This window comes from Perca flavescens, chromosome 20, assembly GCF_004354835.1.
Source record: "Perca flavescens isolate YP-PL-M2 chromosome 20, PFLA_1.0, whole genome shotgun sequence".
NCBI lineage: Eukaryota > Metazoa > Chordata > Actinopteri > Perciformes > Percidae > Perca > Perca flavescens.
Window position 1 is genome coordinate 4236219 of NC_041350.1, and position 13864 is coordinate 4250082.

At 42.3% G+C, this 13864-nt stretch overlaps 1 protein-coding gene across 2 annotated transcripts; it reads right to left on the reverse strand.

The window, feature by feature from the left end:
- Window positions 1-3816: 3816 nt before the first annotated feature.
- Window positions 3817-12706, reverse strand: si:dkey-87k14.1 (leucine-rich repeat transmembrane protein FLRT2). 2 transcript variants are annotated; one of them, XM_028565897.1, is made up of 3 exons: window positions 12550-12706; window positions 9943-10295; window positions 3817-7096 (listed from the first exon to the last, which is right to left on the reverse strand). In XM_028565897.1, the coding sequence occupies exon 3, from the start codon at window positions 6642-6644 to the stop codon at window positions 4623-4625; it is 2022 nt and encodes a 673-aa protein (XP_028421698.1). In that variant the 5' UTR covers window positions 6645-7096; window positions 9943-10295; window positions 12550-12706; the 3' UTR covers window positions 3817-4622. The 2 variants fall into 2 exon arrangements, with proteins under 2 accessions (XP_028421698.1, XP_028421697.1); XM_028565896.1 differs by lacking the exon at window positions 12550-12706 and having other exon boundaries at window positions 9943-10450.
- Window positions 12707-13864: the final 1158 nt, after the last annotated feature.

The following is a 13864-nucleotide window of genomic DNA, read 5'->3' on the forward strand; positions in this document are numbered from 1 at the left end:
CTTTTCTGTCCAATCTGAGTTTTCTGTTGCACAACTAAAACAATTTTTCAACGTAAACACCTTCCACCAAAACAAGTTCCTTCCCGAGGTTATTTTGCAGAGGCACCAGTGCTCCACCCAGCGCTTAGCACCGCCCATGACAAATGTGATTGGTTTAAAGAAATGCCAATAAACCAGAGCACGTTTTTCTTCCATCCAGGAATGCTGTGTGGACTAGCCAGACCCTCCTCCGCAGCCCTGTGGAGGAAGGTCCGGCAATGTGAGACTACGTTTTATGAAACGCTCCTGTGGGTCATATCAGAGGGTAGGAACAAAGGACCGATGTCGTCGTATGGTTTGGAGGAGTCATTGACAACATCAGATGAATCCAAATAGAAAACGATTTTTTTTGGCGTGAGTTGCTCACAATAACCTCCGGGACTTTGTGTGTACTGAACTTACCGACATACAGCGCACATGACCGTCATCAAACTATGCATCGGGTGGCTGCATGACATTATTTTTTTTTAAAGACAATTTCACTGTTCACTGCCCAGTTTTGAGTGGGTTTAATCTGTTAGATAAGCTATCTGGCTGTGAATAGTGTGTGTGGGCTGTGTGTGTCCTGTGTAGATGGAGAGGGAAGATGCGTTAATGGCCGATCAGAGATAACAAAAGGAACAGATGCTCTTGGGCGTCGGGTCTGGCAGTTAAAGTAGTAGGATATACTAAAGTTACTGGGGGTTTAGTGTACATTGATACATCCAGTATATTACAACTTCTGTTGGCAGTTTTTATTTAATTTCCGTCACTTCTGGTAACATTGTATTCTCCAAAGTAATTGCTGACATGTTGGAAAATGGTGACATTGCGAAGAAGAAAAAGTCCAGTTTATCCAGATTAGCTAAACCACTTTGTTCAAAGTTGAAGCAGGAAGTGGGTCTGTAAACTGTAGGCTAATGGATGTTTACAACAGACATTTTAGGTAATCATTTTACGGTTTACCATCACCATAAATTTGGTAAACCTGGTTTTTTTTTCCAACCCGTCTGATGATTTGTCCTGCTTGGGTGTTTTTTTCTGATCTCAGCAATTAACATGGTGAGTGCAATGTTATTATTACTGATAGGAAGGTAGGCCAACACGACTAAAATACCCAAGTAAGATTTAGCTTGCTGAAGATCTAAAAATATGGTTTTATTGAAGGGAAGCTATCGAACTGTGCAGCCATCTTTGCTGTCTTTTGTTCCTGCCTCTGTGTGTATCTACTAAGACATATTAGAAAGATCCAATGTCTGCTTCGTTGGCAAAAAAAAATATGGATCTGTGGACCTCAGAAAGATTAAATACTGTCTAACACCATTTATACAGAATAAAGAAGTCAGAGTAATAAGATCCTTATGTCCCTGAGGCACTTCACCAAAGGAAGTACAGTATCCTGTCTCACAAGTGATTCATCATTTATACTGTTCCTGTAATTTTAAGGATACACTTTCAACTCTAATTAGAGAGGATAAAAAGAAAGAGGGGGGGTATTGTTTTACAATGGAAATGTGGAATCAGGTGCTTTAAGTCTTCTGAAGTTACTGTACACATGAAGAAAAAAAAAAGAAAGATCTTCAAAGAAAGTTTAAGATCTTTAAATTCAATGTGTGACAATGCAAATCGAACCAAACTTTATACAAATCTGGCTGATATTTCAAAAAGACTGTAAGAGCTGTATGGTATGATCACAGGCTCTGGAACTCCCTCCCCCAAGAGATCCGCACCTCTGAGTCCCTCACCATATTCCAGTCTCGCCTCAAGACCCAGCTCTTCACCACTGCCTATCCCTAGCACCACACCCCTACCCATTTCATCTGGTTTTTGTTCCATAATCGAGTAGCCCTAGTAAGCCGCTACATTGCCGTTACAGTAACTTCCTGGCTACAATGACGGTGCAGACTCAGACAGCACAGATACGGAAGAAACCGGAAACACTGACCAATCAGAGCAGACTGAGCTTTTTTTGGTAGGGGGTCTTAAAGAGACTAAAAATGGAGCATTTCAGACAGAGGGTGAATACAGGTATATTAAGATGGACAGTATGAGAAACATGGGTTTTTTGAACATTAAAGCATGTATACATTTCCTAGTCGAAACCCAAAATACAAGTATGAACCTGAAAATGAGCATGATATGGGACCTTTAAGGTGTAGCCCATTGTTACAGGTTCTACTTTTGTTTCCACTCTACGCCTCGTGCTTTGCCGTAAATTAGGGCACTGCTCAACAGGTGATACTAAATCCAAGTTCCAGGTAATCTCGGGGGGAGAGGAAGGCAACAGCTGGTTTGCAACATGACAAACATAATTAATAATGCAGGACATGTGTTTAAGCAAGGAAGTGTGTTTCAACATACAGACGGTAATAAGGACATAAAAATGACCATGTTTGTCTGGGCCTTTTGAGTGTTGCAATATAGTGTCACCTTTTCAATAAAATATATCCGAAACATTCTGGTTTGTAAAACATAGGGGAAAACAAGGCCGAACCTAGACCTCACAGGGTTCTTACAGGTTTGGTTCAGGTCATTTAGTCATCACCAGCTCTATCTCTACAGCACTGTAGAGTAAGCTCTGGCTACACCACAGATGCATTCTGGGATAGGAGGGAAAAAAATGCTCTGGGTTGTTTGCATTTCTTTAAACCAATCACAATTGTCTGGACTCAGCGACGGTGGCTCAGCAAAATAGTCTCTGGAAGGAACTTGTTTTGGTGGAACATATTTACCCCGCAAAAGAAAACGCCACATACAATATTAAATGAAGTTAACTGTTCACACAATACAGTAACGTGAGCTATTTAAATTAGCTGGATGGTTAAATCTCATCTGCTCTTACCAGTGTATGTATACTTCGTCCACAGCAATCCCACCAATCGGTCCCAAAACGTCCCAGTTAGAGAGGAAATGCCGTAAACGTATTCTTTGTAAAACGTTGCAATCATTCGCTGAAAGAACCAAGCAGGCCTGCCTTGTCAATCAAAATTTTCTTCAAAATTAGCTTGTTAGCTGGAAGATTGTTATTTCCCGAAGCGAACAGAATTTGAGAAAGGCAAAACACAGAGTGCGGAAGGTGAGGCACATCTCGCGCAAGTCAGGCAATTATCCTGGAAATGTACTTCCATTGATCTAAACTATAGGTCATTAAGTTCCTGTAGTGGAAAAGGCTTATTCAACAGCTTTAGAGTACAGACATAATGGTTCTAAGCAACGACAGATGTGACTTTCAACACTTTACAGGTCACTGACTCCTTGTATTCCTCATCTAGGTACAAAATAACCTAATATGCCCCAAACTCAGACTCATGCGCATGCCCACAGCTGCACCCAGTTCAGCACTTAGGCTGCTTTAATATGGTTTTGCGTTAAGTAGACTTTAAGTGCAATCTCTTTGTGATTTTTGAGCTTGCACTCATCATCCTCAAAAGGACCCGTCCTTCTCCTCACAGACCTGTGCTACAATCACTGAGCTCTCCCACACTATTACCAGTTTGAGTCAGTGATCATTCTGGGACAGATCATAAGGGATAACTTCACTTTTGGAGATATGTTTTTAATTAAATGTGTAACCAGGTAAATAAATAATCAGGTACAAGAGATTTCCTCAACAACAATTCAATTGAATGTATATATACAGTACACCTTTTGTGCAAAAAACATGGATTTAAAAGACATTGTAAGCTGATAACTTCAAGGCACACATATATATATATATATATATATATATATATATATATATATATATATATATATATATATATATATATATATATATATATACTATTTTACCATAACATTACTTTTGCTGAACAAAGGGAAAAGAGTTGGTTCTTAATGGGTTAAACTTACAGTAGATGGCAGATGTGCTTCTTTGGTGCTCACTCTGTGACACCCACCATCAAACAACATGACCCCTTAACTGTGTTAATGTATTAATTTTGGAAAGCAGGCGAAAGCACAGCGCCCTGCCCCTTTCTGTGAATGTTTAATGAGTGCGACCTTTACCTTTCCTTGTGAAGCGAGACAGATCTCATTTGCATAAAAATGTGTCCTCTTCCTAGGGCAGGAATCTAATAATTTGCATCTCTATTGACTGTAGCGGCAATTAAATAAATGTGCCATATAACTGTGGTGACTAGATTGAAAACAGTCACAGGAAGAGTGTTGTGGTCTGTATGGTTTCCAGAAAACTATGCCTTCTAGTGGTGAGTGTGGCTGATTTGTGCCTGCCTCTTTTCTCCTTCTCTCATACAGAATATCGACCAGCTGGTTTCGTGGATTCTGTGTCTGCCGTGGTTACAGAATACAATGACTTCAAAATCATTCACTATTACTGAAAATCAAACTGAAACCCAGCCATAATACTTGGGAATAAATGAATCCTGATTGTACATGTCTGTGTGCACAGAACTCAAACAGCACAACTCCCCAAACCAACAACTTATAAATCCAATGTTGTTTTATAAAACGTACTGTCCAGTTAGTTGTATAAATTACATTTCTTAAAGACACAGGGTTTTCAAATACTATTAACACTGTACAGTGTCTAGTAAAGTGTGTGTAGTTGTCAGTAAAAATGCTCCTGATGCTCTCCAAAATCATCATTTGCCACAAAAGTCTCCATCCTGAACATTGTTCTTGCAGTAAACTGTGCTGTTATTCTCCAGGGGGCAGTCTCGGAAGCCAATGCCCCCATTAGGGGTGTAAATAGGCTGAATGTGGAAATCTCCCTTGAGGAGCTGTTCGTTGTTAAGTGAGACTACCTGGAAGCTAGTCTCAGTCATTTCCAGGATGGAATTATCTTTCTTGGTGCCTGCCTCGCAATAGTCATCTTTTCTCCGACCCCGGTTGTATTTCCACTTGGTGGAGGACTTGGAGCGGCTCTTCTTGTGCATGTGCCAGCAGAAGATGCTGAGGAGTGCCACCAGCACCACAATCACCGCCCCGCCAATCAGCCCAGCGAGCAAGAAAGGCGAGCTGGGTTCCTGTTGCGTTGCCTGCTCTGGCCCCGACGGTCTTTTGTTGTTGTCGGGGCTGAAAGAGGCCGCTGTGGTCATGGCCTCGGTGCACACGGTATCATCTTTGGGCCGGTAATTATTGAACGCATCCAAGGGAATGACACAGATCCGATAGGTGGACTTTGGCTCAAGGTTAGCCAGTCGGATCCCCCGGTGTTTCCCACCCACCATCCTCTCCCTGACGGTGTCCCCTGTCAGACTGGGGCCCATCCTGGCCCAGGTCACCTTGTAGGCAGTGACTGGAAAAGCGGCCACCCAGCTGACGTGGATAGCCGAGCCATTCAGTATGGCAAACGTGACCTGCAAAGTTTCCCTCCTGGGGTCCAGAGGTTGCTTAGTCCTCAACCCCCCCTCTCTGGTTGAGTAGACAGGGTAGAGGGTTGGAAGTGTGGGAAAGGGTTGCCTGGAGGAAGAGGAGGAAACAAACTGAGTGACCAGGGGGGAGTCTGAGGAGGATGGCAGGGATGGGATCAAAGCAGTGTCAGCCGGTGAAGTGGACAGCGTTGGCATCGCTGTGCTCTGCGGGCACTGGACCAGCTCGGCACTCAGCTCTCTGATCACCATGCCCCGGAACTTTTCAGGTTTATGGCACATGAAGCCACGCACGTTGAGCGAGGCCGGCAGAGATTTAAGCCACGACACCACCCATTGGATGCTGCAGTCGCACAGCCAAGGGTTGTTCCGAACAGTGAGCTGTCTGAGACTGACAAGGCCATCGAAGACGCCCTCGGTCAACGACTGCAGCTGGTTGTTAGAAATATCCAGCCGCTCCAGCTTGTGCAACCCTACGAATGCCCTGGCAGGGATCCCGTTTATCTGATTTTCCTGAAAGTTTAATTTGACGAGCACCTCCCCTGGGAGGAACGGGGGAGGGTATGTGAGCGAGTTGCGGGCCAGGGACAGCTCCCTAAGGGTGACCAGGTTCTGAAAGGTCCCTGGTGCAATCCCTTCATCCGTCAACAGGTTCCCGTCCAACAGGAGGCGCTGCAGGCGGGTGACATTGCTAAATGCTTCCTCTGCGATAACCGCAATCCGGTTCTCGTCCAATCGCAACTCTTTTAGATCATCTGGAAGACCAATAGGCACACTGCTCATGTGGTTTTTGGTGAGAAAGAGCATCTTCAGGCTTATGGCCTCACGGAAGGCCCCTTCCTCCACACCTACAGTAGAAATGGAGTTATCATCCAAATGTAGCTCCTCCAGCCAAAGAAGCTGAGCCAGAGCCGCTCTGGAGATGGTCTGAATGTTGTTCTCCTGCAGATGGAGAACCCTTACATTTTTGGGCAGGTTGATGGGGAACTCATCCAGCTGGTTGCCATAGAGAAACACAGTTTCCACTGAAGCCACGTGATGGAGCTCCAAGGGAAAACCAGCATTATTGATTTGATTGTTGTGGAGGTAAAGGGTCTTATATCCCTCACCGATTCCCAGAGGCACTGAGGTCAGGCTCCGCTCGTTGCAGTAAACAAAGGTGCGATCACAGCGGCACTCCTCGGGACAGTTGGAGGCCCGGGAGAACTGGAGGTGAAGGCCTAACAGTATAGGTATCCACGGCCGTATAAAGGAGGCCCAGTCCTTATTCCACAAACGCCACTGTATCTCCATTTCAAACGGATCAGAAAAAAAAAGAAATTAGAAGAAATTAGGATTCAAAAAAATCCAACAGAACAGTCATTGGATTTCGGATGTTGCTTAATAACACCAGCATGTCCAGCCTGGTGCTGAAGAAGGCCTTGAGTAATCCCTTGGTAATTAGTTGTCCTAAGCTACCCGACACAATAGCAACGGTCTCATTTAGCAATATGATTCCTTCACCAGCCACTGTCCATAATTGAGCTGGGAAACATTAGTAAAGTTCATCACATTTTCACCCTCTCTTCTTTTTTACCACCGGATAGAGCTCTCTTCACGGCACTCGAGGCTGACAGAGCCATGTACAACACACCGGAGGATTAGCATTGGACGTCCGCTTCCTCGCTTCCTTTCCTTTCACGTCACACACTGGTGGTTCCACAACAATAAAGGTTCTCTCTGACTTGACATTTGGATCCAGAAACCTGTTGCAAAATAACAATAATGTGAAAATCAGTCAGTTTTCATCTCCTCAAAATGCATGTTTTCTACCAAAGACCAAAGCATTTCTTTTCCTTTTCTTTCCCACAAATGCAAATCATTGTAAATTGGGAGAGCAGAGCAGTGTGCATACAAATGACTCAGACAAACGGCTAGTGGAAAAAATGATTTGAAAAGATACTGAGGGCAAAGGTGTGGGAAATAAAAAAGATTATTAACTTGAGCCTTAATCTAAAATGAAAACATACACTAAGCGGCTTGAAACCTTTTTCTTGTCCTTCCCCAGTTGATAACCATGAACGTGTACAAACTGATAAAAAGAGCACTTAAAAAACGACGAAATTCAAAGGATCAAAACATGGCAGACAAAAGCACAATGCGAGCAAGGGGGTGTGAGGTGAGCTAGTGAGGGAGACAACTGGCTCGCTGATGAGCAACTAGGGGTGTAAATCAAACATTTTATCACAATATATTATACCGATTCTTAGGACAACGATAAAATAGAGCTGGGCGAGAAAATCAAATATGACGATATTTTTGACCAAATACATCAATGACGATATTGCGGCGATATTGTAGGGTTGACTAGTGATGCTTTCACAAAATATTTACACAATGAGATTTTTGACAAATAATCATCAGTAATGTTGATATAATGTTAAAGGTGCAGTAGGTAAGACTTAAAATAAAACTAACTATCATATTTGCTGAAACTGACCCTATGTATCTTTTGTCTGCTGTGTTCAGACTCCACTACATTCCGGAAGTGTCTTTTTTTAAGAGCAGATACAATAAAAAGGGGAGTTCATGTATATCTAACTGCTTGAATTTGTCGATGAAAAACCATGTGTAGCAATATATAATATTGAGGAGGTGACGCATTGTGATATTGAATCCAGTGAAGATTCACACCCCTAGCAAATAATAAAACAGCTAAAACAGTCTGTAACGCAGGCTTTAAAACCAGGAAGACACTTGTATCATATCACGATATTACGATATCCAAAAAGTTAACACAATATCTAGTCTCATATATCGATATTATATCCAGGGCCCAGCCAGGATAAAATATTTACTGATATCACAAAGTCTGCCACGATATGATTTTCGATTCAATTCAGTTCAGGGCCCTGCGACCGATACGAGACGATAGATACGCCCATTTAACACAATCAGTTACATTTATATACAGTATATTTACAAAAAGCAACTAAAATATGATTTGACAATTTCGTTGCCGAGCTCTTCCAGAAATTTAAATTAAAAACAAACTATTTTTTTAATAAAAAGAATAAATATAAAGTGGGAATTTCAAAATAAAGGCGCATCTTAAAGAAGACGATATGTATCCATATTTTTACTTGGTATCAATAATATGTGTACATGTACATATATGCATTTTATTTTCTTAGGTGTTTTGTGACATCTCTATTTTTGGTATTTTACTTTATTGTAGTTGGTTGTGTTGTTCTTGGTTTTTATCTTCTGTAGCACTTTGTAACCTTGTTAAGTGCTATAGAAATAAAGTTTGTGGTTATCATTATTAATATTGGATCGTTGAGGATTGAATCGATATATCGATCCAGATCGATGTGTCGTTACACCCCTATGAGCACCATGAGTTAGCCAGGATGGTGCCCTGTCCCACTGCACATGGGAAGACTCCTCATAGGGTGAATTATCAAGAGGTTAAAGAGGGGGAGTCAGATGATGTTGCAGATACGGTATCACCACAAGTGTTGCTAAAAAGTCAAATATCTGCTGTTTGATTATTATTACACGTTGCATTCCTCTCCTGCCTTGATTCATTGCGTTTAGCTGTGCCGGAGGAGAGGAGGAGTGCTGGGTGGTGATGAACGCAGCCTGTCAGCAGAGATAAGATTAGACAAATTTCTTGCACAGGGACAAAAACTAAGATCGATGTGGGCCTCTCACAATGACGGAAGGTGCCACTGCGCGCTCAAGGTTGTAGGATTTAAATAAAGTGGGGAGATTTCTTACAGCATCAGTATTAGTTGTCCCACAAACAAAAGCCTCATTATTTTTGGAGGAGAAAAAGGAGAAGAAAACATATCAATAACACTCTGTTCTACTGTTGCCTTAAGAGTTTACAATCCAATACAGTCCCCGTCCAAGCAAAGGAAATGTATGAGAAGTTGTTGTTAGCTGGGTGGTGGTGATTATTAATAAAATGGCAGCAGGCAGCAGCAGCCAATTGACAGATTGCATCGATTTGTGGCCAAGGCAGTTCAACAGTTATGTAATGTTCCTTGGGGGGCAAACAAGGCATCTAGTTGAGTCCAATTATGGTGACCCGACCTCACCGAGTCTTTTATCATCAGGGTCTTTGGCATCAATCCTGGGATATATATTAATGGGATCCTGCAAAGAGTAGACTATATTAAAAAAAAGACAGCTTTCATTCAGCAATATTGCCCCAGTTTGAGAATTAACTGGTGGGTAGTTTATTTTTTTGCCCTGAGAGATAGAGAGAGCAGTACATGCCAGGTATATGAGGATCTGCATATGTCTGTGTGTGTGCGAGCGTGTGTGTGTGTTTTTTAGCATTTATGAAAATGAAGTGGGTAATTGTATAAAAGAAAGAAAAGAAATGTAGCCTTTAAAAGCATTACAATGGAGTAGGCTAAATCCTAAAGTAGTACAGGTTCTTCCATTTATTTCTGTCTGTACTAACTGCTTATTCTGACAATTTGACAGAAGTAGCCTAAATTCAGGTGAAAAATAAAATTCCCTGAATAGCCTAACATGGAAATTTAAAATACACAATTAGAAGGCCATTGCCTACTGCATTCGTTTCCCGTCTTCTCACCTTCAGTAAAGCAGAAAGTCTTGCCGCTGCACATCCAACCCCGTCAGGCTCGTCTCTCCGCAGACTGCTGCGCTCAGACCGGGCTCACAGTCCGCATTTTGCCCGCTGCGTCCGCTCCCAGCTCCCGCCGCGGCTCTGGACTGGTCTTACTTGTTTTTTTGGTGGTGGAGAAGTGTGGCATTATGCTGAATGGACAAGGTCCTGACGCCCGAAGCAGCCAGGATGGAAAGGAAGGAAGTTCAGGTCACCAGCGGTCTGCTCCGCATCTTCACCCCCGCCTCCCTCAAACACACCCCGACAGACAGACTCCCGGCCGGCCGCGCTACTCCGGAGCTGCCGGTGAAGTTCCTCCGCTGCCCTCAGAGAAAGAGAAGAGGACATGAAGCAGAGAAGAGAGGAGATATAGAGGCTCCCAGTCTGACCCCCGCTGCTCCGCCGATGGCAGCCCCAAATATGACGTCCATAGTCTGGGTAAACTGTTTCAGGACTGCCTGGTCCCTCTTGGAGCCCCGAGACTCTCTCTCTCTCTCTCTCTCTCTCTCTCTCTCTCTCTCTCTCTCTCTCTCTCTCTCTCTCTCTCTCTCTCTCGCTACACCCCCTTCCTCTCTCTTTCCTGCAGCCTCCCCCCCTCTCTCTCACTTCAGGGAGGTATGTAAAAATAGGCTACGTGTATTTTTCCAGACCTTTTGTGACCAATTTAAAATAATAATAATTACCCCATTATTATTTTGAACTACACATAATTTAGTTCACTGTTTTGGTTGACTGTTCACAAATCCCTTATTTCAAAATCTGAGGTTTATGCTCTTGTTGCGTAAAGAACAGTTTAATAAGCATATGTTTATATTGGGTTTTTCCTGTAGAAAGAAGAAGAAGAAGAAAGGCAAGCTTCTGAACGTCCTGTTTGGGTCAAGCCAAGATGGCCATTTATTTAAGGCGAGACACTACAGGTGAATAGGGAATTTTTTTTAACTAGCAGATATCACCATGAAACTCTGCCAGATGATTACTTACATTACGATGAGAAAAAAATGTATTACAAGTTTTCTATAATTTAATGTTTAAATATGCAAATTAGGCATTATCTAATGAAAAATGCGCTAATTTGCATATATTTTAAAAAATATTTAAGAAATCTGAGTATTGGATAAAGCCACTTTCAAAATATTTTTTTCATTGTGTTCATATATTAGATGGGGAAATAATTACAGAGGGATTTATGGATATCTACTTTTGTTATCCTGTAAATCAGAAGATACTGTCAATAGCCTTAAAAAAACGATTTTCGCCATGTTTTTTGGAATTAAATGTTATATAAATCAGGCTAGGAATAATATATTTACAAATCCCTCTGTAATTGTCTTCATAATATAACTAGGTACAAGACTGGAAAGTTTGGTGTATAAAGGTGCTACTGAAGTGGAGATTTCGTTCTTGGAGTATGAGAGAAAAGTCATTTTGAGAAAACGGGCTTTAAAGATTTTTATAGCAAAATTCCACTAATTTCTATTGAAAGCCATGAATTACAGACACATATCCCTTCAGGTCCAAGTAAGATCCATGTATCACACTGTTTAACATCCACAACTCATTATTGCTTCATCCATCACTGATCATAACATCCAAAACAACACATCAACATGGCCTTCAACTGAAGACCATTACATCACAAACTTCAAACTGGCAGAAAACAACCATTACACAGCCTAGTTCCCCCAAGTTAGTTTACAGTCTCCATATCCATGCCAGTACCATATGTAGGGCCCTCCTCCATCTCCTGCTGGTGTCTTTTCACTTTTTTGGCTGTGCTTACACTTTTAAGCTCCACTTTGCATTGGCGGTATGGACACTATTGGCTTTTGAGATCCTAACCATGTCGTCATCCTTCATTGCATTAACAGTCTGTGCTCTGAAGCCACAATTTCTCCATCACAGCCAGCATGGCAGAGGCACCCTCATTGAATGTAGAAATAGCCATACTGGCTGCAGTTTTTGGACACTGGGCCCATATAACCAAGTTCAGGCGTGCTTTGTCATTCTGAGTGCCTCCATGCTGCACTGTCACTGGACATCCGGTGATACAGGGATGAGCTTCTTATGAATCATTCAAAAGACCAATATTTAGAACACTGGAGAAAGCAATCAAAGTAGACTAAATTGTTATTAAACTTATTATTTTCACACTGTCAGAGATACGAAGAAGAGACGGATCCTGACTAAATACAGACTCAGTGACCACCAACTGGGTGAGACAGAGATGACCTTCCTCCTCCACTGGGAAAAACTATCTTCACTAAGAGATTTACACCTTGGAAAAATAGCCCAAAAAAATAAAATTTCCCAAAGTTAACACCAGAAAAGAAGCTGGTAGTTCTCCTAGGAGAGGGGACAGCAGCAATGACAGCTAAACATGGATCTTCCTGCCACAGCCTGAGGGACTCACAACCACTTAGGATCCCAAAATTACAGATTTGTTTAGTATTTTATAGTAATTATAGTAGAATAGTATATATGTGACATCTACATATTTAATATAGGACATGTAGGCCATGAATATCTGTAAACTGCTTGGAGAGAGGGAGAGAGAGAGAGAGTCAGTCTGATTACCTGTCTGAAAACTCCTGTTGTCTGAACGATAGTTGACACATCGACGTCCTATGTGAAAGCATTTCATCATCTGCTGTCTTAGTGTGTAATCCCCTGGGTCTTCTTACTGATAACAACTGTTTTCTTCTTCTCTGAGGTGATTTTCGACCGTTTTCGACGCATTTATTTTGACATTCTGAACAACCGCGGAAATGTCAGAGCGCGTCACGTGACCATTCTAAGCGAATCACGTTGTCAGGAATTGTCATCAGCCAATGAGATTGCGCATTTAGCGCTAAATCCCCCCTTTTACTTTCACGATTGGTTGCTGATAAATAGGAAATAACCATATTTGGATCCGACAGCATTGTACAGGAGAGATAGAGCTTTCCAACGGTATATGAGGTGACAGGGTGCAGACAGCGATCGCGGAGCAGCGGGATGATTTAGAACGCCAGCTTTTGTTGAATTTAGGAGAAATCTACCGACGCTAACAGACAAAGTATAGTAAAATAAAGACCTAAATGTGTATTTTTGACTTTTTTTCACCATGTCTGAAAGAAGACATGTTATTGAACACAAATAGCCAAAAATATCAAAATTGACCAGTGAAAAAAAAACTATGTTTTTGCCTACCGTGTCTCGCCTTAAAGTGCTCATATTATGCTTTTTGGCTTTTTCCCTTTCCTTTATTGTGTTATATATCTTTTTTGTGCACGTTATAGGTTTACAAAGGGAAAAAGCCCAAAGTCCCCCCCAAAGGGACTTACCATCTCCAACAGAAAACTCTGTTCACAAACTGCTCCAAACAGCTCTATAGTAGTCCAGCCTTTACTTCAGAGACCAACGTGGTCACTTTGTAACACACGCCTAGCTGCTAGCGTGGTACAACCTCATACTCTGCTTCTGACTGGCTAGTAGTCCTTACCTAGGTACTGTCAGGGCACGCCCTCATACTCTGCTTCTGACTGGCTAGTAGTCCTTACCTAGGTACTGTCAGGGCACACCCTTATACTCTGCTTCTGATTGGCTAGTAGTCCTTACCTAGGTACTGTCAGGGCACGCCCTCATACGCTGCTTCTGACTGGCTAGTAGTCCTTACTGTCAGGGCATTCCCTCATACTCTGCTTCTGACTGGCTAGTAGTCCTTACCTAGGTACTGTCAGGATACGCCCTCATACTCTGCTTCTGACTGGCTAGTAGTCCTTACCTAGGTACTGCGCATGTGCGACTCCCAACAAAGATGGAACAGAAGTGAGATGTCTCACTCTGTAGCTAAAACAGAGACCTCAACACACAGGATGAAAAGAGGAGCTGCAGCAATGTGCAGTACAAA